The sequence below is a fragment of the Toxorhynchites rutilus genome, chromosome 1, assembly GCF_029784135.1.
Source record: "Toxorhynchites rutilus septentrionalis strain SRP chromosome 1, ASM2978413v1, whole genome shotgun sequence".
Taxonomy (NCBI): domain Eukaryota; kingdom Metazoa; phylum Arthropoda; class Insecta; order Diptera; family Culicidae; genus Toxorhynchites; species Toxorhynchites rutilus.
This window is the reverse complement of record NC_073744.1, coordinates 68549246-68575584: the sequence shown is the minus strand read 5'-3', so window position 1 is coordinate 68575584 and position 26339 is coordinate 68549246. Positions and strand designations below refer to the sequence as shown.

The 26339-nt window shown below is 41.4% G+C and overlaps 1 protein-coding gene across 5 annotated transcripts in view; it reads left to right on the top strand.

The window, feature by feature from the left end:
* Window positions 1-26339, top strand: part of LOC129763408 (probable serine/threonine-protein kinase DDB_G0282963) — a 480711-nt gene that overhangs the window by 312772 nt on the left and 141600 nt on the right. For all 5 annotated transcript variants that reach the window (XM_055762442.1, XM_055762444.1, XM_055762445.1 and 2 more), the window contains one exon: window positions 3864-3923. In XM_055762442.1, coding sequence (XP_055618417.1) covers window positions 3864-3923 — 60 coding nt within the window. The remainder of the gene's footprint in view (window positions 1-3863; window positions 3924-26339) is intronic.

Here is a 26339-nt window from a genome sequence, read left to right as displayed (position 1 = left end):
ATACACAGTGGTTTCTGATGGAGCTTCATCGCCAAAAGTCAAATTAAGTTGATTGACGCACTCTTGTTGTGATAATCCACGTCGAAAGTCGTAAAAAATCATCGCACGAAAATGATCACGATTCAGTTCCATTTTTTTGCCGAGACCAAACTTTCAACTAAATATAAAATAAACAAATAGCGTCCGTATGACAAAATGTTCTGAGTACGTATATCGTCAAAAATGTCAAACTTTACGATGGAACCGTCAGATGGACTCACATGACATCAGTGCTGCCAATTCCCGAAATATAAATAGTGACCCTCGTATAAGATATGGAAATGCGTTATTTTCGAACATGTGGGAATTCGATTTTCCGAATTTTCCGACCTTCCATCAGAGTTTTCCGAAAATTTCCCGGTTTTTCTCTCCACTATATTGATCTACGGGAAGAGACGAATACAACAAAATAAAGAAGGCTAAAATCGGTCTATCCCTTCTTCGGGGTTTCCGCTTACCAACAGATTTTGCCTTACATTTTTGACGTAGGACTACGTCTAACCGGAAGATATAGGGGGTGAAAATCTAGGCACTGAACAAGTTGGAAAAAATGCAAGATTTGGAACGCTTAAAACTCGAGCATTTCTCAATAGATCGCAAAGGTTTTTGCATCAATTGATAGGAAATATATCTACGCATCATAACGAATAACATTTCATTTTTCTTGAGATAAATAATTGAATAATCGTGAAATATCAAGCATTGTCCAAATGCACTATGTGCCCATTTTTGATTGGTCCATTTTGTGCTCCTCAAATCGTACCGACCAAAACGGTCAACCAGAGCAGCAGCGAAATACAAAGAAGCACGATTGGAAAGGAAAAAGAAAAAATATGAACGAAACAATTGTCGCAGTCTCACACATGCGTAATTCTCGAGCCAGCCAGTCAGCTTAAAAATCCCCGCTCCGCTGCCGTAACGATCATTCTTTGTGTGGACACCGACTGGACAACATCGTTGCTGGACGAGCTGGATGGCGAGGGATCGAGTGCCTTTCTCAAGGCAATGGGGGCGGAGGTGTAATGAAGGAGTTAGAGTAGAGTTTTAAGGGCCTTTCTCAAGGCTAGAGACGAACGAACTAAAAAGTTTAAAGTCTCTATAATACAAAACCACCACCGTAACGATCATTCTCATCCGAACCGTACACCACATCGTTTCGCATGACATCACATCAACAAACCAACACAAGCAGCCATGGTTGGTTATGGCAAAGGAGGAAAAGTGAAGGGAAAGGCAAAATCCCGCTCGAACCGTGTTGATCTGAAGTTCCCCGCAAGGGTAGCTAGGCCGAGTGCGTTAGTACCAGTGCACCAGTCCACCTAACCGGCGTTATATAGTTTCGGCCGCCGAAGTGATCGAGTTAGCTGGCAAAGCTGCTCGCGACGATAAGAAAACCCGCATTCAGAACAGACCACATTCGGTTCGGTGGACATCAAGACAACACAACAGGCAGTTGCAGCAAATGGCGAGTGGCAAACGCAATCGCAAAACGACAGCAGGTAGCAGAAGAAAAAAGTTTGTTCTTTATACAATCTGCTTTGGTGGCAAAACCAGAACAAGGCGGCCTCGAGGGCGTTCGAAATGTTTTTTTTTTAAACCACGAGTACTAAGTTTTTTAAATTGGAACCATTCCATAAAACACGGCGCTTATCAGGGCCATTAAACCTTTCAAAAAAGAGTTTACGAAATACAGTTCAATGCATTCTAAAATAATATCCAAAATAATAATAAAACACAAATTGATTTTTTTATAATTTGTTTGCCAGGATATGATGAGTATGTGAATTTGGCAGTTGTTCTGAGCTTATTGATGGTTGGGGACTTTCCCGATTATTCAATTTTCACCAATTCTTAAATTGCTTCTAGATTGAAAGTACTGTAATTTATATTTAGCTCGACATTGAGCTAATTGGATGGATCTGTAATGCGTCATTTTTGTAAACATAGAGTTCGGGGTCCAAATTATGACTCCACATTGAAAGTCGACACTGTACCACTGTTATCGGAAATGTTCAATTACAGGTTTAAATCGCCTCAAATGCGACACTGAGTGTTTCTCCGGCACGTCGCATTAAATGTAATTTACTGAACAACATGTCACAAGCTGGATGGGAAAAAATTTTCCAACTGTGAAAGCGGTGGCGAGTGGCAAACGCAATAGCTAAACAGGAAGGTTTAACCGAACAAGATGGGGATATCGAGTGATTAAACAATAAACTAATCCATTTTTCAGGTAGATAGGTAGGTATTCACGTAGGAGAAGAAAATAAAACAATATATTTAAAATATATATTTAACAGAAGCTGTCCCCTTTGTATAGTCCTACGTCACTCCGGTTATGTCCCCGACATTACCCACCCGTCTTTTATTTATATAGATTATTATTGGGCCTTCTACATTTCACGGTGAATACGAAACGAAGTGTATCCGTAACGACAACGGTACGGTGTCGACATCTGGATACGAAATTATTTTTCCACTAGAACTTGTCATTATAATATAAAATTATCTTCAGATACAATTTTTGGTAGAAATTATTCCACATGACAAGTAGTTCAATGACGTTTAGTTCGTTTTCACCGTGAAGTGTATTTTCTTCACAATAAGGCGCAGGGTCACGAGCCATTGATTGTGGGTTAAATTTTGGCTCGAAATCACGTCTGTGTCCTAAATCAACCGCCGTATCCGCCTGATTTGACACGTTGTGACTTTTATTTTTTCCAAAAAATCAAGGCAAAGCGATCCCAAAATCCAAAGGCCGACAGAAGACTCACATTTAGAAACCCTGACAACATCGTCTTCGTACACTACTATTATAACAAAACATTACTAATACATATACAAAATTTGAATGCCCTTTTTGTGATTAGGTTCGTTCAGAATATACTCTGTTCCCGCGCTTCCGAATCGATTGGTCCAGCACATCTACCGACACATCATCTTCCAAACCATAAATCAACCGCGATTGGATCAACCGGAACCAGCGTAACACCAAAACAAACCCACGGAATGCTATTAATTAATTTTTGCCTTGACGATTTCCGGCAGTGCCGAGCCTGTGCGAATATGAAATTAATAAGCCCCCGTCCGAGCTTCACACTTACAAATGATCATGAGAAAGCTACGCTACAAATGCGTTTTAAATGAGAGGGTTGCAAAGCCAGGCGCGCGCTCCGCCACTCATTCGTTAGGATGAATAATTACCCGTGAGAATTTTAGTGGAACCTTTTTATGGGTAACAATCTTCCACCGAGCGGTGCGTACGGGGGTGGATAAGGTACTACACAAGATGCAAGCGAAAAAGGCGTTTGCCCGAACCGCAACACTACTCACTCAATCGACTGGTGTGTGAACATCAATGAAATCGACAAACTGTGTACATCATTCCAGTGGTATGTTTTCGGCTGCAGTGCTTTTCGATTTTGATTCACCCCCGACATCGTCTGGCAATTGCAACCGCATCAGCTGACAGCAATTGATTACCCTTTATCATATTCGAATACCAGCAGCAATAGCATTCTTTCTTTGCGGAAAACATTTCGAATGAGAAGATGAAACAAGCATTTTGTTTGTATTCAAACATTATACTCATCCTCGCCGCGCCATGCGTTGTTTATTAGCGTTTGCTCTAAAGCACCGTGCGTTCCGTTGCTTCCTATATATGTGAAGTTGATCGAACGCACGCCATTTATTCTCAAACCAGTATATAAAACAAACCTGTCTCTCATTCTCTCGTTTACAGCCCCATTCAAAACTAATAAACATCACCCGGTATGCAATCTGTATACTAATCCAACTATCGCTGTTCTTCCGTTTACTTTCAGCTGCGGGAGAGGGGAGTGACGTAGACAACAACAACATACAAGATCTACTCAATGATACCGGTAAGTTGGTTGATAGCTTGCGAGCAAGTTTTTTCCCCTTATGTGTTGGCAGCGATTTCGATATTGTGTGCAAGCTGTCACACAATGTTGCTCGATGATGTTTATTTCGAATTGGAAACAAGCTTTAAATTCGTGTATTGCTGTGCACGGAAAAATAACGCCATGGTTGGAAATGACTACGATACGACCTGATTAGATATGACATCATATTCGAATTTCTACTTCGCTTTGTTATTTCAATAATGTAATAAAAATAGTGTGTGTGTGTATGATTTTGTCCTTTATTAGACCATTCTTAGCCCCACCTTCAAGCAGAATCGGTCGATTCGCACAAAGACAATATTTTTGTAACTAAACCAATACCGAATTCGAAAAACCTGATCATGCATTTTACTTTTCATTCGAAGAACGTAACTTCAGAGATGATTGATCTATGATTTATTGAAAAATTACCCTTTCGTTTTTGACTGTCTGTATTTAAAGAAATAATGACTTGATTGATTTCTGTACAAGGTCAAATGATTGATTTAGCGGGAAAAATAATTAGAATTTTTCATCACTTCTAAAGGGTTGAATGGTATTGCGATAGGGAGTGTCCAAATCGATTGGTGGGAATTGAAAATCTCGTGAATTCATCAAGAAATGTCTGAGCAATAAGCGATGGAAATTGAGCGATTTTCGTGACGCGGCTGATATTGCTCAATTTGTGCTCTCCATAATTTTCCGAAAGACATAGTCAAAAGTTCAAAGAAGTTCAAATGGAGTCAAAAATAGTTTTGTTGTGGCTTTATGAAAAATTTCTTTAATTTTTTTAAATATTGCAGTGAATATGCATATCAACGAGTAAACTGTTAGTCTAATGTATTTCAAAATTCATTGCTAATTGTGCTGGGAGTTGGTGGTACCAGGCAAGGTTGCAATATTTAATTCTGTAAAATTTTCTGTAAAAATACTATATATCTGAATTTTTAGAAAAAGAAAAATACGTATCGAAAAATTATGCGAAAAAAATTAAATAAAGGTTTATTTTCTTTGGCAGACTTATCTCACTTCTTAACTAGGCGAACCTAGCCAGAATTTTCACCTGCCCCCGGGCTTCATGCCAAAGGGGGACTAGGCTCTGCGGAATGCACGTATCTGCATGCTCGTGCTGTTTCAGTCCTGACCGAGAAATTGTCGGACAATCGCGCAGGTGCTAAGGATGACCGACTTTTGGATGCCGGCCAATTCCTTCTCCATATTCAACACCTTTAGCGCTTCCAGAAGTGTCTTCGGGACAATTCCAGTTCCAGAGAGAACGACTGGAACAATTCTTGGGACCTCCCTTAGCCCCCACAGTTCCTTGAGCTCCACGGCCAATGGTCGGTACTTGCAGATTTTGCGACCGTGGGTCTCCTCCAGATTCTGGTTCAGTGGAATAGCGACATCGATGATGGTGACTTTGCGGTCGCTCTTGTCGTAAACCATTATATCTGGCCGGTTGTGGTGGATCGAGAGGTCGGTCAGAACAGTGCGATCCCAGTACAGCTTGAAACGGTCATTTTCCAGGACAGGTGCAGGCAGGTACCGGTAGTTTGGTACGTTGTCTTCCAGTAGAGCACATTGGAGCGCCAGTTGTCGATGAACAATACGGGCCACGTTGTTGTGGCGCTCGGTGTAGGCTGCGTTGGCCAAAACGGGACAGCCTCCCATAATGTGCTCTATGTTTTCACCTGGTTGATGACACATCCGGCAAATGTCATCAACGTCTTGATGCCAGACGTACCGCCTGCAGTTTCTCGTCGGCATTATCCTGTCCTGGATGGCTATCATGTCGGCTTCTACTACTGAAGAGAGTTCACCACGCGTTAGCCACAGATTAGATGCGGCCTTGTCGACGTGTGGCCGGTCCAGTTGATGGGGGTGGGCACCATGCACTGCCTTCTGCTTCCAAGCTGCAATCTTCTCCTCCACTGTCTGCAGATTGCAGTTGAGTTGGTACTCCGCTTGCGCCAAGTGCAGAGCGCTGTATCCTCTGTCGGCGGCGCAGACAGCCCGGTATAGCGCGTTTTGGTTGGCGCGTTCTGCAAAGTACTCGCGCAGTTGTCGTACCTGGGCAACACACAGTGCAGATATGTCGACTATTCCAAGTCCCCCTTCTTTGCGTGGCAGTGAAACTCTCTCCAGTGCCGATTGAGGATGGTGCATTCCGGCCTCTTTAAATGCTTTCCTCATCCTCCTCTCAAGGTCCTCTAGGTCAGTTTTGCTCCATTTGACTACACCAAAACTGAAGGTCAGCAGGGGAACCGCGAATGTGTTGATCGCGCGTACCTTGTTCCCCGCGTTGAGGAAAGTCCTCAGGACACAGTTCACTCGACTCAAGAACTTGTCTCGCAGCTCCGTCTTGATGTCGGAGTGGCGAATCCCGGTGAGCTGTCGGAATCCAAGATATTTATAGGATTCGCCACGAACCATGTCTCTTATGAACTCGCCGTCATAGACCTCGTAACCTCCGGATTCGGTAAGCTGCCCTTTCAGCAGATGGACACAGCGGCACTTGTCGAGGCCGAACTCCATGCAAATGTCCCTGCTTATGTCTTCGACAACCCGGATAGCTACACCTAGACGCTGACGTGAATCAGCGTAGACCTTGAGATCATCCATGTAGAAGGTATGGGTCACTTCTTCGTGGGCGCCGTCGCCATACCTTATTTTATAGCCATGACCGTTTCTATTGAGCGTCCTACTGAGGGGGTTCAATGCCAGACAAAACCAAAGCGGGCTGAAAGAGTCGCCTTGGAATATCCCCCTCTTTATCTGCAGCGTTCTAGACTGCAACACATTTTCCCCATCACTGAAGTGCAGAGACGTACTCCACTGCCTCATCGCATGCTGCAGGAACCTAACGACGAAGGGATCAATTTTGTAGAGCTCCAATACCCGGACGAGAAACGAGTGAGGTATGGAGTCATAAGCCTTCCTGTAATCGATATAGGCCATGCTTAGGTTCCGCTGGTTATAAACCGCCTGGCCGACTATGGCTGCGTCGATGATGGCCTGGTCTTTGCAGCCATGCGTATTTTTCCTGCATCCTTTCTGCTCTTCTGCGATGATGTGATGCTGTTCGCAGTGAGCAGAAACTTTGGCGGTAATTATGCTGCTCAGTATTTTGTACAGACTCGATAGGCACGTTATCGGTCTGTACTTTGATGGGTTCAATGTGTTGCTGTCTTTCGGGAGGAGGAAGGTGACGCCACGGGTGGCGAATTCAGGAAGGTTGTGTGGGTCACGTAGCACCTTGTTGAAGCACTCAGCTATCTTTGGATGTGCGACGGTCAGCTTCTTGTGCCAGAAGTTCTGAACACCATCGGGGCCCGGTGCTGCCCAGTTCCTCAGGTACCGCGAGGCTTCGCGGACATCGTTCTCTCCGACGATGATAGCTGGCATCTCTCCAATTTCACCACAACTCTCCTCCTCCCGTCTTAACCACATTTGCCCGTCGCGATGTTCTACTGGGGTCTCCCAAATACCAGCCCAGAAGTTCGTCACATCGCTAATATCTGGCAAACCTTCGCGGTAGTCGGGCTTCTCGTCGCTAATGTGGTCGTAGAACGCTTTCTCGTTATATCTGAACATCCGATTTTGTTCCTGGCGCTTTGCAGAGTCAGAGTAACGTTTCAGCCGTTTTGTAAGGACGCTCAATTGCTGTACCAGTGTGTCGAGTTTTTCCGTCAGCTGGTGAGCTCCCAGCTGGCGAAGTTCAGTAGGCCGCACGATCACAGCAACTTGGCGACATAATTTCACCGATCTGCTGCCTCTTTTGTACGCCATCAGTCTTCCAATTGCGGCGCGCTTGTTTAGGATCCGTTGCTCCAATCTCCTTCGCCATGGAGGCTCACGCCTTTCACGGAGATGTTGGAGCAGTCCGCCTCTTGGCCTAATACGGTATCCTAAACTTTTGGCGGTCGCCACAGCAGCGCAGTAAACTTTCAGTTGCAGCTCCTCCATGTTCTCAGCATCAACCAAGTGCAGCGGAAGAACGTGCTCGTTCATGAGCTTTACTGCACTTGTCAGCCTGCGGGAATGCTGCAACTTCGGGATCCTGGGGCGCGACAATGGGTCTGTGTCGCGGAACTGTGAGATCGCCTCGTCGTAGTGGAAGACCAGATCGCGTAGTAGTTGTTGATCTGGCTGTGGGTCTTCCGGCTCAGGGGGTTGTTGTACTGTGGCCTCCACTGGTGCTGATTCGCGTGCCCCACTCGCGAATGAATTGCTCAGCCGTACTGAACTTCGTCTCGACACATCGCTTGCTCTGTTGTTCCTGGAGCTTATTTCTCTCTGCACCTGCTGCTTGATCTCGTCGATTTGCGTTTGGGAGAGCATGTTGTTGCGTACTATCGCTCTACGCCTCGCGTTCATCGCGTTCTGATCAAGCCTCCCAACGAACTCTGGATACGCTTCCTCGAACATTGTTAGTATTCGAGGGCGACCACTCATGTCCGTCTCCAAAGCAGTGCAGATGTAATAGGCGCGGATCACGAATTCATTCATTTCGTGTGTCCACATGATCCGGCGCCTAGTGGTACCCACGAGTGTGGACGACTGCCGTCTGGCAGTCACAACACGCCTCGTAGGCGCAGCGTTTCGTTGGTGATGTCGATGGCTGCTGTTTCCGTGTGGCGGTAGCTCTTCGGGTTGAACCCGGCTGGTGGCCCGCTCTCGCACATCGCCCTCCAGCCGCTGGCCGCTCGCTCTTACGCCCGTTCCAGGACCAGCTCCAGTTCGGGGACCCTCCTCGGGTGATCGCATTCTAATTATTCTTCGTGATCGTAGCTCCATTTTATTGGGTGTATCTCCTTTGCCCGGGAGACAGCGGGTTGGCAAGGCCTCCATGACCCGGGAGGCCTTCCCCGGGAGAGATATAGCGCTCTGACTCGCTCGCACCCCCTCACTTAGCCACTTTCGACACCCGTTCTCGGAGCCAAGACCAGGTGTGTGTTTCCAGTTCACGCCCGATCTAAAAATGTCGTCATATGATCTTCGTGGAGGCGTGAGATAGGAACATTTGAGACCAACAGGCAGGCTCCTACCCTATGTTGATCCCCATTTGAGAACCTTTTTTTTTTTGAGAACCTTTTATTTTTATTTTTTTTTATCCCATTTATTTATTTTAGGTTCATTAGCATTTTAGCTGTGACAGAGCCGAATTTTAATCGTGTACATGTCACATGGTTATCATATCTATAATTATAGCACATTACATTACACAGTTGCCATTCGCCAGTATTCCTTCTATACCATTGCATATGGTACATTCACACAGTAGCCATTTAGGCGTAAGAGTATTCTTTCTGTTCTTCCATTATCCAGTTAGACCACCGGACAGCGGAGACAGTTGATTGATCATTGTTGATTTATTTATAGAACAGCAGCCCGATGTGTCTTGCAGAGCAGAGCAGTTGTATGGATGAATCGATCTAATTTCGACCGTGGATCGATCTCGATCGCTGTTGATTGTTGCGTGGACGTAGCTATTCTGTAACAACACAAAGATGGTCAAAGAGGGCCCTGAGTTTTGAACTCACGATCGATCGCTTACTAAGCGAACGCGCAACCAATGTGGCTACGGAGACCCCTTTATTTTTATTTTGAATTTATTTTTCTTATGTATGTGTTGTTAAATTCGTATCAATACAACAAAAAATATCATAAAAAGGTTTTCTCTTAATCCTATGAATTGTATGATGTTTATACATGGTTTTATTGAACTTTGTCTTCCATTTTTTCGAAAATTCTATCCTTGAAGCTCCTTTTTCAGCCGATACATAGTTCTTCGCTATCAAAATCGAATTTATTATTGTGGGTGCCAACCGATTTCCGGACTTTGTTTTGTTGGCATTGTAAAGCGAAAATATTCGCTCAACACACACTGATAAATGTTATCAAATAGTGTCTTACAAACGATCTCAGCAATGTGTACAAAAGGTCAGCTTCCGAACTGCATTCAATCTTTTTTCAGCTTCTTCTGCATCGATACCAACGTAAACATCCTCAGACTTCTTCAGAAAGTCCACAACATCATTCGAATCAAGGTCAGCATCAGCGAATCGTTACACGTAGCTCTCGAAACATGATCTTGTCTCATTATAAAGTTCGTAAAATTGAGAACATTCTGATTGAAAAATGTAGTAGACGTTATCGATGAGCAGTGCTCCCGTGACCGAGTGGTTAGCGTCTCACATTATCATGCCGGGGGTTCGGGTTCGATTCCCGTTCTGGCGGGGGGATTTTTCGCCAAAGAAATTTCTTCCGACTTGCACTGTGGTCACGCATATTCTAGAGCTTGCCACTCCAGAAGACATTCAAGGCGTGTTTTTCGGCATAGAAATCTCAACTAAGTACTCCTTATAAAAATAATACTTGCGTTATCGAGCTACTTACGTTGAAAAGCTAAAGTTCCACTGGGAACGTTAATGTCATCCAAGAAGAAGTTAACGATGAACGGTAGAACAAAATTTTGGAACAGCATAATCGGTTTAGTCATAGGATCGTTTCAATGAGTCAATATACGATTGGCGGATTGATCATGGTAATAATTGAAATGAAAAGAATAGTTCAAGCTCTTTAAATCGCTCAAGATTTCGCTACAACTGTCTCCAACGAAAGCCATCTCGATGCGTTGCGTTCAACATTTTCATAAATCAAGGTATGCACGATGTATGCACTATCTATGTATGCACTGTAATAAAATTATTGTTCAATATTTCTGTATTTTAGCTGAAAATCTGTAAAATCTGTAAATCTGATTTTATTTATCATGACCAATTTAATCGTAATTGGAAGACAAACATCGGTTTCATGATATGCATTATCGTTAAATTGAACTAATCGACATCATATATGCATATTAGGCAGATAATAAACGTATAATTTGAATCAATGTAGTACTGCGAAAAAAAGTGTTACATGCTGTGGAATATCTTTCAACAGTACATCATAGGGGCTGTCCACATACCACGTGGACAGAAAAAGCACGATTTTGGACTCCCCCTCCCCCTCCGTGGACAAGCGTGGACATTTTCATACCACTCCCCTTGTTGTCAACATGGACATTTTTCATTAATGATTCAGGAAATAACTGAATTGCGTATAAATTAAATTTTAATTCCATTTTAGTTTATTTTGTTTCAAATTTGACTAGCTGTACCCTGCCATGCTTTGCTGTGGTACATTGAAGTTTTATGACAGGGAAATGATTTTCAAAACGAAGCATGTGTTTCATATGAGTTGAATTTTGAACAACTTGAAATACTTTTTTCTATTACCTGCGAAGAAATGAAGACTATCTGGTTTGCCAACACGGAAGCGCGCAATATACGGTTGAACAATCTGCAACCGAATATGAACCACAAAATTCCAAAGATTTTGCCAAAAAAAAGTGTTGCTATCACATAGAATACATTTTCAATACTAGAAAGTTAATTTACGCTTATAGCTTTATTTCTGAAGTGTGCTTATTTCATCTAGAGCTCTTAAAGCTTCCTGAGATATTTGCGGTAGCAACAACAATTCTTGAAGTGGACTATATATAATATGTTCTCTATCAGTACCGAACTCTTCGAGTTTTTGAAGCGCACACAAACGAACAGAACAATTTTATATGCATGAAGATAAAAAATACAGCATTATCGAGCTACAGATTTACAAAAATATTTATTCTTCTTGTCCACGTGGACTCAGTCTGTGCCCCCTCCACTATTGATGGATTAAGTCGTATATTGGCATATCGATCATCCTAGTATTGCGATATGCATTATTATCAGTCTGGCCACTCAATTTCCATTTTTGAATTCCCGAATTTTTTCCGCATGATTTCACGGAATTTCCGACTCTCAACAATGAAAATTTAATAACATTGTTTTATCTTATATTGATTTTTGAAAGCCGAATTGCGATAATATTGCGCATGTGACGAAAAAATGGATGACGTGTTGCTCAGCAACAGATTTTGGGTTCGAATTAGGGTTCAGGAGATACGAACGAGATTGTTTTTGGAATATATGCATATGGGACCTGAAGCGCTTTTAAACGAGATAACGCCATCCCACCTCTACTTACTCAGAATTTAAAAAGTTTAATTTATTAGAATAACAGACTAGAACATCATTGATCACATCCAAGCATATATTGAGCATGTCCTGGAAACCCTCTACAATCAGTTCTTGAGTTGAGCCAAAAATCGATAATGGGATTCTTCTATGCAATCGAAACTCTACTATTAATTCAGTGTAAGTCAAATTAAGTAATTAACACATGGTGGAAATTTCTATCATAACATTGAATTGCCAAAAATTATATAGAAGAATAAGTTCATTAAGTTGATCGTGTATTGACCTTGATTTATTTCACCAATAAAGAAAAAAATATAGGAGGTTGTGTCCAAGATACGACCGCATTGTTGACGTAGAACTACGCTGTTATTTTATATAAGTCGGTTGTTTATACCTTCAGATATTATTCTATAGTGTTGTGAAATTTTAGAAACAACTGTTCAGTAGAATAATCTCTTAAATTGATGATTCATTCTTGCCCTCGCAGAACAATACACTAGCTGATCATATGTCAATGCATTGAAAATTTACGTCGAACGTTATTCCGGTGGCCTTTTTCGCAATTGACATAGACTCGGCTACAGTCGATTATATACATGTGGCACCAGCACCATTATTCCACATCATAACTACATCAATATATCTTTGGCACCGCGAGGAAACAACAACAATGACAATACTTGTAAGTATCAAATATCATGCTACATGTTATTTAGTATTGCCTCAGTGGAATTGCACCTCTAGGCATCGTTCGTACAACGTTAACCAAGCGCCAAACAAGCGTTCGCCATAGCACGCATACAGAGCCATATATTGGTGGCTTGAAACTACTAGGAATATTAACACTTCTCATCATTTTGCGTTATTCTCAAAAGAAAAGATTCTGTTTATATTACTGGCCTCGAAAAAAGTTGCATTACTTTCTCATGGTCGAGATAAGCGCAGCTGCCACCCTTAGTGGAGGAATTGTTTCTAGTGGCAAGCGAAACCTAATCATATACAACATATACAACATTCCAGAACGATATTTACTTTCTTGGTGTCTAAACAAGTGAAATAAACTCTTTTTGACGTAGGACTACGTCTAACCGGAAGATATAAGGGGTGAAATGGAAATCTAGGCACTGAACAAGTAGGGAAAAATGCAAGATTTGGAACGCTTATAACTCGAGCATTTCTCAATAGATCGCAAAGGTTTTTGCATCAATTGATAGGAAATATATCTACGCATCTATCATAACGAATAACATTTCATTTTTCTTGAGATAAATAATTGAATAATTGTGAAATATCAAGCATTGTCAAAATGCACTATGTGCCCATTTTTGATTGGTCCATTTTGTGCTCCTCAAATCGTACCGACCAGAGCAGCAGCGAAATAGAATGAAGCACGATTGGAAAGGAAAAAGAAAAACAGGAAGTGGGTTATATCTATGGTATAACCGCAAGGGTGACGTAGGACTATCGTTGATTTAGATATCATTTGTTTGAAGTTGAATCTAAATCCATCCTGAATGAATGAATAAATAAATATTTGGGTGACTTCAAAAACGAGAGTGTTACTTTGAAGACTCAAGGTTTTATGCATCCAATATTGGATACAAAAACCCTTGTTCTGAAGAATAATCTTCAGAAGCTTTCCTGTTAACTGCACTTGATTGACAAATCACAAAACCAAATGTATGTGGTCGCAGTATTATATGGATAGAAAACATTAAAATAAACTCGCTTGAATGTAATTTTCAATTCCAAGGGGAACTGGCGGATTATTTTTCAGCAACGATCATTTCTTTCCAGGTTTCCTCTCGATAACCAGCAAACGAAAAGAGTTGCGCGCGTGTATGTGTGTGTGTGGCGGCTGCTTCTATGTCTTCCCGAGGAACCGTATTTCGATGCTGATACTCTCTTGGTCACCTTCTCTTCTCCTTCTGATCGATCGGCTTTTCTGCGCTCCCTCACAGTTAAAACAAACTGATTGCATTTCAGGTCAGGTCAAGCCAGGTAATGAATACCTCGATCACTCGCCGTTCAGCTCGTTCAGTAACGATGTTGTCTTGTCGATGTCCTCAGGCGTTGTGCACAAATTACGTAACGCAAAAATCTGGATTTTGAACCTCCCCCCCCCCTTTCGTAACGCAATTTCCTATCTCTAATAAACAGAAAGTAACGCAACATCTAACCCCTCCCCCCTTATCGCGTTACGTAATTTGTGCACGACGCCTCACGAAAAATGAATGGGTTTCACCACCAGAATATCATTTCAGTATGCTTTTCGTGCGTGATTGAATCGAGAGAAGGTGTGGTTTACGATGGCAATTTGGAAGGCAAACTAGAGGAGAATGAACTTTCTGAGTATGAAAATTTCGGCGACTGAATCGATTGAAAATTATATAATTTTGACGATATGAAACATTTTCCGTTTTTCATGTTATGCATCCATTATTGGATACGAAAATATCCTACTGATGGGAAAGAATAATCTTCAGAAGCCTTCCAGCTAATTACACTTGATTGAAAAATTACGAAATCAAATGTATTTGGTCGCTGTGTTCGCCATATAATTCAAAAACATTAAAATAAACTCTTTCGCATGGATGTATTCTTCAATTCCCAGGGAATTGACTGATTATTTTTCAGCAACGATTAGATCTTTCCGGAATTTTCTCGATGCTGTATGGCATCCAAACGAAAATTCTCGTTTCAGTTTGGCCTGCAAAAAACTTTTCTGAACTCTAATCCATCAAATTTGGAGCCCTGAAAAGGGCCGTTGATTATATGCTAAGCTAATATAGCACCCTCTCCTTGGATTCGACGGGCCAGCTGAATGTCCTTGGGCATGATGTGACGCGTTTTACGTGGATAGCACACAAATTTGTATCTTCGAATAAGCCTCCTGCAGCGTCATAACCGCGGAACTTTGGAAGCGCAAGTCGGTTTTGAAGTCCTGAGCAATTCCACGATCCAAAAGCTGCAAAGGTAGCTTGCGGATCAGCAATTCGGTCGACTTCCGATAGCGATGAATTTCACGCAAACTTCCCGGTCGATAGCGATGTGGCTTCTCCACCTATCCTGCTACTGGTGCGCTTATCCGAACTGCTTTCGTGTGCCTTACCACTGAAAGACTAACCTGCTATCTGCTTGGTCCCAAACAAACGAGTCGTCACGGTGCGAGAGTAGAGTAAGAAATGAAAGAAAGCAAAGGAAGCGTCATTTTATAACCTGTTTTCGAAGCTATCATTAAGCTATTGAAACAATTTTCCGACTCAATAAATAGCAATCATATAACTCTTGGACATTTTATCTTTTGTATGAAATGATTATCACTGTTCCGTTGATCCGAAGCAGAATGAATCACGCATAAAGAAGAAGGAATGGATTTTTTCTTGGAATTTACTCAGCAAAAATAATGCCCTTTCCCAACACTTAAAAACGACAAACGGTAAACAGTTTCATCAAAGTGATTTTTTCGATATGGGGATATATTCACTACATCATGTCATGTATTTCATATTCTTCATTATGAAATCCATATCCATGGCACCTATCGGTATCGAATTATCATCGACACCACGATTTTCGCTAAATGCTCCTTTCAGTTCGGCCTGTAAAAAACTTTTCTGAACTCTAATCCATCAAATTTGGAGCCCTGAAAAGGGCTGTTGATTATATGCTAAGCTAATATAGCACGCTCTCCTCGGCTACGATGGGCCAGCTGGATGTCCTTGGGCATGATGTGACGCGTTTTGCATGGATAGCACACAAATTGGTATCTTCGAATAAGCCTCCTGCAGCGTCATAACCGCGGAACTTTGGAAGGGCAAGTCGGTTTTGAAGTCCTGAGCAATTCCACGAACCAAATGCTGCAAAGGTAGCTTGCGGATCAGCAATTCGGTCGACTTCTGATAGCGACGAATTTCATGCGAAGTTCCCGGTCGATAGCGATGTGGCTTCTTCACGCTTCCTGCGGCTGGTGCCCTTATCCGAGCTGCTTTCGTGGTGCCTTACCACCGAAGGACTAACGAGCTGTCTGCTTAGTCCCGATGAAACGAGTCCTCACGGTGCGAGAGAAGAGTAAGAAATGAACGAAAGCAAGGGAAGTGTCATTTTATAAAACATAAAAGAATCGAATGTAAACCCCACCCTCTTTATTATATAAGCTTACTGTATACTCACGAATATAATAAGGGTGGGATTTAGATTCTATACTTTTATGGTTTATAAAATGACGCTTCCTTTGCTTTCGTTCATTTCTTACTCTACTCTCGCACCGTGAGGACACGAGCTCGTTAGACTTTCGCAGACAGCTCGTTAGTCATTCGGTGGTAAGGCACACGAAGTCAGCTCGGATAAGCGCACCAGTAGCAGGATAGGTGGAGAAGCCACATCGCTATCGACCGGGAACTTTGCGTGAAATTCATCGCTATCAGAAGTCGACCGAATTGCTGATCCGGCTATGACGCTGCAGGAGGCTTATTCGAAGATACCAATTTGTGTGCTATCCATGCAAAACGCGTCACATCATGCTCAAGGACATCCAGCTGGCCCATCGTATCCGAGGAGAGCGTGCTATATTAGCTTAGCATATAATCAACGGCCCTTTTCAGGGCTCCAAATTTGATGGATTAGAGTTCAGAAAAGTTTTTTACAGGCCGAACTGAAAGGAGCATTTAGCGAAAATCGTGGTTTCGATAATAATTCGTTACCGATAGGTGCCATGGATATGGATTTCTTAATGAAGAATATGAAATACATGACATGATGTAGTGAATATATCCGAAGAAATCACTTTGGTGAAACTGCATTATAAAATTATTTGTGTACGAATGCCGCAATCGATAGTCGACTCTAATTTGCGCTGGGTGTCCCCTCATCTCACCGTCGCCCCCCCCTCGACAGATAGTCGAACACCAGATGCTATCCCTGGTCTTTATGCACAATGCTACAGTGCGTGCGGCAACTCTCGGTTGAGACAACGATACCTCATATCCATATCCCTAACCTGATCCATCCCACAAAAATTGTTGCCCCTCTAACCTCGAGTAAACCGCGAGTAATCGGTCGAAACCTACTAAACATAGATTTAAGTTGAAATTCTGTAAAAACAAATCATGAATTAGTGGCTCCGCAAAGCTCATGCGATTGAGCCTTACAAATAAATGAATTGGAAAAAAAGACGGGTGGGTAATGTCGGGGACATAACCGGAGTGACGTAGGACTATACAAAGGGGACAGCTTTTGTTAAATATATATTTTAAATATATTGTTTTATTTTCTTCACCTACGTGAATACCTACCTATCTACCTGAAAAATGGATTAGTTTACTGTTTACTCTTTATGAATATGTTGATGGTTCTGAAAAGAACCTTTGGTGTTGTGTTTTTGTTATCACTCGATATTCCCATCTTGTTCGGCTAAACCTTCCTGTTTAGCGATTTGTTGTCACTCGCCACAGCTTTCACAGTTGGAAAATTTCTTCCCATCCAGCTTGTGACATATTTTACAGTAAATTACATTCAATGGCACGTCGCATTACCACCACTCAGTGCCGGATTGGAGGTAATTTTAACCTGTGATTGAACATTTGCGATGACAGTGGTACAGTGTCGACTTTCAATGTGGGGTCATAATTTGGATCTCTATGTTTACAAAAATGTCCAACTAAATAAGTCGCATTACATGTCCGTTCAATTAGCTAAATGTCGAACTAATTGTAGATTACTGTACTTTAAATCTGGAAACAATTTAAGAATTGGTGAAAATTGAATAATCAGCAAAGTCCCCAACTATCAATAAGCTCAGAACAACTGCCAAATTCACATACTCATCAGATCCTGGCAAACAAATTATGAAAACATCAATTTGTGTTTTATTATTATTTTGGATAATGTTTTAGAAAGCATTGAACTTTATTTCCTAAACTCTTTTTTGGAAGGTTTAATGGCCCTGAAAAGCGCCTTGTTTTATGGAATGGTTCCAATTTAGAAAACTTAGTTCTCGTGGTTTTGAAAAAAACCATTTCGAACGCCCTCGAAGCCGCCTTGTTCTGGATTTGCCACCAAAGCAGTTTGTATGAAGAACAAACTTTTTTCTTCTGCTATCTGATGCTGTTTTGCGATTGTGTTTGCCACTCGCTGCAACTGCCTGTTGTCTTGATGTCCACCGAACCGAATGTATTCTGTTCCGAATGCAGGTTTTCTTATCGTCGCGAGCAGCTTTGCCAGCTAACTCGATCACTTCGGCGGTCGAAGCTATATAACGCCGGCTAGGTGGACTGGTACACTGGTACTAACGCGCTCGGACTAGCTACCCTTGCGGGGAACTTCAGATCAACACGAGCGGGAACTCCAGATCAAGGTTCGAGCGGGATTTTGCCTTTCCCTTCACTTTTCCTCCTTTGCCATATCCAACCATGGCTGCTTGTGTTGGTTTGTTGATGTGAGGTGATGCGAAACGATGTGGTGTACGGTTCGGATGAGAATGATCGTTACGGCAGCGGAGAGGGGATTTTTAAGCTGACTGGCTGGCTCGAGAATTACGCATGTGTGAGACTGCGACCAATGTTTCCCTCATTTTTTCTTTTTCCTTTCCAATCGTGCTTCATTCTATTTCGCTGCTGCTCTGGTTGCCCGTTTTGGTCGGTACGATTTGAGGAGCACAAAATGGACCAATCAAAAATGGGCACATAGTGTATTTGGACAATGCTTGATATTTCACAATTATTCAATTATTTATCTCAAGAAAAATGAAATGTTATTCGTTATGATAGATGCGTAGATATATTTCCTATCAATTGATGCAAAAACCTTTGCAATCTATTGAGAAATGCTCGAGTTATAAGCGTTCCAAATCTTGCATTTTTTCCTACTTGTTCAGTGCCTAGATTTCCATTTCACCCCCTATATTTTCCGGTTAGACGTAGTCCTACGTCAAAAAAAAATTGCGCTGGGTAATTTCCTCGGAGGACTCGATTCCTCCTTTGAACATTAATAATCTCTTTCTGGCAAAACGATGTGGTATGAATCACATTATTTGAATGATAGAATGAAGAAGTTTTCTGCCAATTTCCTTCAACCTCCAAACGTATCTTTCTCCCGTTTGTCGTTTTCGCGTTCGCTAATCCTTTCTCACAACACCCATTTCTCGTTTGAGAAATTGTTGAGTAAACATTGTTTGCCAGTGCGCGTAGAGCGGGAATTCCTAAAGATTCATTGCACCTCTAATAAATTGCCGAAAGACGTGGTCTTACGTTGATCGCACTTGATTGAAAAAATCCAAAACGAAATGTATTTGGTCGCAGCATTATATGAGTAGAAAGCAAATAATCGCTGGAAAATGACTTGATTTTCGCGATGTGAAACATTTTCCGTTTTTCATGATGAGGAGAAAAATATTCAGAAGCTTTCCTGTTAATTGCGATTGATTGAAAAATAACAAAACCAAATGTATTTGGTTGCAGTGTTATATGGATAGAAAACATTAAAATAAACTCTTTCGCATGAATGTATTTTTTCAATTCCCAGGGGAACTGGCAGATTATTTTTCAGCAACGAGAATTCCGCGCGTGTATGTGTGTGTGTGTGTGTGTGGCGGCTGCTCCGATGTTTCAAGCGGAACCGTGGCATCACTCTCCTCCTGATGGACTCCCTTTTGGCCTTAGGTGCACAAACAGGCTCTTGGTGACACCGTTCATCAGCGTTTTCATGATAAACGAAATTAGCTTCACAACAACAGCGACAACATGCTCCAATCGCTGTTCAATCATAACTGAGTGGGTTTACGAGCGGCGCTCGCTTATATACCGATTGGTGATTTCAATAGCCTGTTTTGAAAGCAATTTTAAGACTATTGAAACAAATTTTTGGATCAAAAAGTAACAAGTATATGACGCGTAGACATTTTATCTTTCAAATGAAGTGTTTATCATACCATTTCGTTCAGTTGTTTAAGAGCTATTAACGCTCAAAATCTCGGTCTCCAGCGTAACGCTTTCGTTCTCGAAACTTTGGTTTTACACCCCGGTATAGAAATGAAAGACGTAGTCCTACGTCAAAAAATGAACGAAACATTGGTCGCAGTCTCACACATGCGTGATTCTCGAGCCAGCCAGTCAGATTAAAAATCCCCGCTCCGCTGAGGTAACGATCATTCTCATTCAAACCGTACACCACATCGGTTCGCATCACAACACATCAACAAACCAATCCAAGCAGCCATGTCTGGACATGGTAAAGGAGGAAAAGTGATGGGAAAGGCTAAATCCCGCTCGAACCGTGTTGATCTGAAGTTCCCCGCAAGGGTAGCTAGGCCGAGCGCGTTAGTACCAGTGCACCAGTTCACCTAGCCGGCGTTATATAGTTTCGGCCGCCGAAGTGATCGAGTTAGCTGACAAAGCTGCTCGCGACGATAAGAAAGAGATCCAAATTATGACCCCACATTGAAAGTCGACACTGTACCACTGTCACGCAAATGTTCAATTACAGGTTAAAATCGCCTCCAATGCGACACTGAGTGGCGCTTTGGCACGTCGCATTGAATGTAATTTACTGTACAACATGTCACAAAGCTGGATGGGAAGAAATTTTCCAACTGTGAAAGCTGTGGCGAGTGGCAAACGCAATCGCTAAACAGAAAGGTTTAGCCGAACAAGATGGGGATATCGAGTGATAACAAAACAATAAACTCTTTAGATTGAAGATAATTTTGTGATCCGGAAAAGGACCCTTTTTAGCCTGCATGTGAATCCAACGAGCGAACAAATCGTAATGAATGTATTTTTTTGCCATCGCTCCCTTTTAACGCTCATTCGTTCGTCTCGTTGGACTCGCCCCTCTGGCTGAGTCTGCAGATTTGTCTCTATCCTGTGAGTGTGTACCGCTAGAGTATAAAACACGCGGACCCCAAAAAAATATCTTATTTTCTTTCAAACCGTAAACCCGTGTGGTTGTACGGCATCGGCATCTTGGACGTAACAAAGGAGGACAAGTTAAGGGAAAGGCAAAGTCTCACTCGAACCGTGCAGGTCTCCAGTTCCCTGTTGGTCGCATTCACTGATTGCTCCGCAAGGGTAACTAGGCCGAACGGATTGGTGCCGGAGCACCAGTATACCTAACAGCTATTATAGAGTTTCGGCCGTCGGAGTGCTCGAGTTGGCTTGCAAAGCTGCTCACGACAATCAGAAAACCCGCATCAAGAACAGAGCAGCTTCGGTTCGGCGCTCATCAAGGCAACAATTAGTTTCAGTGAGTGGCAAAGTGTTTCTCCGGCACGTCGCATTAAATGTAATTTACTGAAGAACATGTCACAAGCTGGATGGGAAGAAATTTTCCAACTGTGAAAGCTGTGGCGAGTGGCAAACGCAATAGCTAAACAGGAAGGTTTAACCGAACAAGATGGGAATATCGAGTGATAACAAAAACACAACACCAAAGGTTCTTTTCAGAACCATCAACATGTTCATAAAGAGTAAACAGTAAACTAATCCATTTTTCATGTAGATAGGTAGGTATTCACGTAGGAGAAGAAAATAAAACAATATTTTTAAAATATATATTTAACAAAAGCTGTCCCCTTTGTATAGTCCTACGTCACTCCGGTTATGTCCCCGACATTACCCACCCGTCTTTTGTTAATATCAACAACCTTAAAAACAGTAGCATTGCTTTGTTATGATCAATTAGTGCAATCCTAGTTGAAGGCAGTTTTGCGACTGGCACGCGAACCCAAATAACTTATAACATTCCAGTACGACATTCAAGATGCTTGGAATTTCCCAAATGATTTTTTGGCGCACAACCTTAATGACTGCTTCGCCATAATGTCAGTTTAATGCATTCATGCAATGTCAAAGGCACCAACGAAGCCCTTATGATGACGAAAAACAAACAATGTTAACTGCTTGGAAAAAGACTGAATTATGCCACACAGCTTGTACTTTGCTATAACACCCATCGATGCGAATTCGCTGATGAGTTTGTTAAGAGCGACCGCCTCTACCACCAGTGGGGGAGCTTGATTTTGGTTGCTGCCTGGGTAATAGCGTTTACATTTTCGACCGACGCGCCGAAATCGCTTACTTCGCTGTTGTTCGAAGCGGTGTCACATTCGTGAAGGCTCGGTTCAGTGCGAGCGCTTTTCACTGCACCAACAAGCCGTGCTTCACCAGATGACGCTTGCCTGGAAATTTGATTGCCCTTGGCAATGCGTTCGCTTTTTGCAGTGCTCGAGCCAGCTTTCCTCTTCTTCTTACTCTTCACACACTACGCGAAGCGTCCAATTTATGACGCGGAAAGAAAAACACACAATACAAATAACGCCAAAAACGAACTGAAAAAACAGGAAGTGGGTTATATCTATGGTATAACCGCAAGGGTGACGTAGGACTATCGTTGATTTAGAGATCATTTGTTTGAAGTTTAATAAACTCTTTCACATGAGTTTAATAATTCAAATAAACTCTTTCACATGAATGTATTTTTAAATTCCCAGAGGAACTGGCAGATTATTTTCAGTAACGATTAGATATTTCCACATTTTCCTCGATACTGGAAGCCCACCAGTGGTTAATGCTAATTCGATAACCATCTGTTAATAGCACTTGCTTGAAACATATTTGGTCACAGTGTTACATGGATAGAAAACATTCAAATAAACTCTTTCACATGAATGTATTTTTAAATTCCCAGAGGAACTGGCAGATTATTTTCCAGCAATGAATAGATCTTTCCGGAACTTTCTCGATGCTGAATGGCATCCTAACGGAAAGAGTTCTGCGCGTGTATGTGTCGATCCTTCGCCGTCCACCTCCTCCAGCACGTTAGGCAACGATGTTGTCTTGTCGATGTCCTCACGAAAAATGAATGTGTCTCACCACCAGAATATCGCTTAAGGGGGTATTCTAGTCTAGAAATCTGAAAAAATCGAAATTTTTTTTTTACCATATTTCTGTAGTTTAGGCATTCAAGAATATACTCTAGAAAGGACTTATCGAAAATCCTATTATTTACCTAGTTAGAGCCATCTTAGTGATGTGGTATCTAACCTGTTACGGCCATCACAATGAACTTCAAACGCGTTTCTCTCGGCACTAGTTTTTTTCTAACTGGCGTACACGATATCTCAAGTTCTACTGAACCGATTTATGTCAAATTTATATGAAAATAATCTGCATACATCTCTCTATCGCATGAACCAATAAAAAATTATAACTTTTTAATTTTACTATTTTTAAAAAATCGGTAAACGCAAAAAAAAACGTTTTAAACAGCATTTTTGTTTTCAAACGGCCGCCATTTTGTTAAAACCCATGTTTTTGACTTGTCCGAGGTTCATGCCATAGCGACATCTTTACTGATTCAGAATATGTTCGATATTTTTGTTTCAGATAAACAGAAGGACTGGAATCGTGTACGCCATGGCACAACTTTTTTTTGAACACCCTCACTTCACCAGCATGTAACTATTCTAATTATGAATATTTTTTTTCCGTCCTATTTTTGTTTTATTGTTGAAAGATAGATAAACGAATAATGATATAAATGATAGTAAAAATATTCTTTGTTTTATTTTTACGGAGTTCGAAAAAACGTCCGAAATTCGTGTCTCTACACTAGAATACCCCCTTAAGTATGCTTTTTGTGTGTGATTGAATCGAGAGAAGGTGTGGTTTACGATGGCAATTTGGAAGGCAAACTAGAGGGGAATGAACTCTTCTCTGAGCTCGGAACTTTCGGCGAATGAGCAATAATCGATTGCGGGCGCATACAATATTGGATACGGAAATATCCTACTGATGGGGAAGAATAATCTTCTGAAGCTATCCTGTTAATTGCGATTGATTGAAAAACCACAAAACCAAATCCTCTTTCTTTGTGTGGACACCGACTGGACAACATCGTTGCTGGACGAGCTGGACGGCGAGGGATCGAGTGCCTTTCTCAAGGCAAGAGGGCGGAGGGCCTTTCTCAAGGCTAGAGACGAATGAACTGCAAAAGTTTAAAGTCTCTATAATACAATACCTTCCTTCCTTCCTACAAAACCAAATGTATTCGGTCACAGTGTTACATGGATAGAAAACATTCAATTAAACTCTTTCACATGAATATATTTTGAAAATTCCCAAAGGAACTGGCAGATTATTTTCAGTAACGATTAGATATTTCCACATTTTCCTCGATACTGGAAGCCCACCAGTGGTTAATGCCAACTCGATAACCACCTGTTAATAGCACTTGATTGAAACATATTTGGTCACAGTGTAACATGGATAGAAAACATTCAATTAAACTCTTTCACATGAATATATTTTGAAAATTCCCAGAGGAACTGGCAGATTATTTTCAGTAACGATTAGATATTTCCACATTTTCCTCGATACTGGAAGCCCACCAGTGGTTAATGCCAACTCGATAACCACCTGTTAATAGCCGCGCGTGTATGTGTGTGTAGCGATGTCTTCCCAGGGAACCGTTTGTGGCATCACTCTCCTCCTGATAGATTCCCTTCTGGCCTAGGGTGCACAAACAGGCTCTTGGTGACACCGTTCATCCGCGTTTTCATGATAAATAAAGAGCTTCACCGCAACAGCGACAACATGCTCCAATCGCTGTTCAATTAGAACTGAGTGGATTTCCGAGCGCCGCTCGCTTATATACCGATTGGTGATTTCAATAGCCTGTTTTGAAAGCAATTTTAAGACTATTGAAACAAGTTTTTGGATCAAAAAGTAACAAGTATATAACGCGTAGACATTTTATCTTTCGAATGAAGTGTTTATCATACCATTTCGTTCAGTTGTTTAGGAGCTATTAACGCTCAAAATCTCGGTTTCCGGCGTAACGCTTTCGTTTTCGAAACTTTGATTTTACACCCCGGTATAGAAATGAAAGACGTAGTCCTACGTCAAAACCATACGACGATATCCAAGTTGGATTACCACTGGTGGGGTTCAATTTTAGATCGAAGCGCAGCGGAAGCAAAGTGAACTGGATAGCTCAACAGTCCGATGCCGAATGAAAATTTGCCTTCTTCTTCTTTCTTTGTTTTTAAGAGGCTTTAAACTTTGCAGTTCATTCGCCTTTAACCAAATTTGCCTCAGCGAGATCCACTGTTTATACTCTAGGCAAGCATTTCCCTTCATTGTTCTTCTTTTCCTGTGTCCACGGAGACTTTTAATCCTATTTCCCCTTCGCTGCTCGTCGATAAGTTGCTCGTTATTGACAGCTCTGTTCGGGAAAGCACACAAATGAACAGATCAAATGTATGGGAAAATGGAAACGCTTAAAGTTTTCATGTATTTTAACCATTTACAAACCAGGGGATTCTAATGTATAGCATATTAAACAAATCTTAGGGTTTTTCCGATTCGTTTACTATGTATATCGCCAAAATCCATTCGCGGCAAAAATAGTTATTAACGTTAACTTTATTTCATAAAAACGTGACCTGTTTCCTGATTTGGCACCCTTAATGAAAGACGTAGTTCTACGTCAAAAAAAATCCAGAGCAGTGCTGACAGAAAATAAATTGTCGTTCAAGGGGATAAAGTAATAACTCGAGTTCAATTATTTCATTAACTATCGCAAATAGAATTACGCAGAATACCTGTCTTGTTCGAATGAGGTTGGACAAAAATGCTTATCAGAAATAGGAACATATGAGACATATGGAGGATATGATGTAAATAACACGAAGTAAATAACAATTTTTTTAATGATCCAGAATCTGACTCTTTTCTCTTTAAAATGCACCCCATTTTTATTCCATAGCCTTGATTTATTTCAAGGACTTGTTTCGACCCGTATGCTGGATCTACATTTCGATTATCAATAACTATTTTTTCAAAGATATGAATGTTTCTATTGGAATCTGGAATTTCGAAGCAAATTTATTGAAAACAAGACGTCCTTCATCTTGGTAAACCGAACTTTTTCTCGCATTTCCAACTTTTCCCGAATGGGCCACCTTGAGTATTCTATTCATTTTATATTACATTGTGGGGTCAAATTGCATATCAGTGTAAAAAGCTTCGTATATCGTTATACACGGCTTTATTATTATTTTATTATTTATTATTAGAGCTTAACGAATGGGATTGTTGGATTGATTACAACAATCTTGTTTACGTCTAGAAAAGATTTGAAAATTAATTTAATTCCTTCCCCGATATTCTTGTTCATTACCCATACAGACATCAATGTAGCAATATGTAACGAGAGAATTACAAATCTAGTGTATGATGTATATTTCATTCATTCATATCGAAAATAAAGTTTTTCAAAATTAACATAGAAAAACATTGTTACAAGTGTATTTTCTTTACTTCACTAT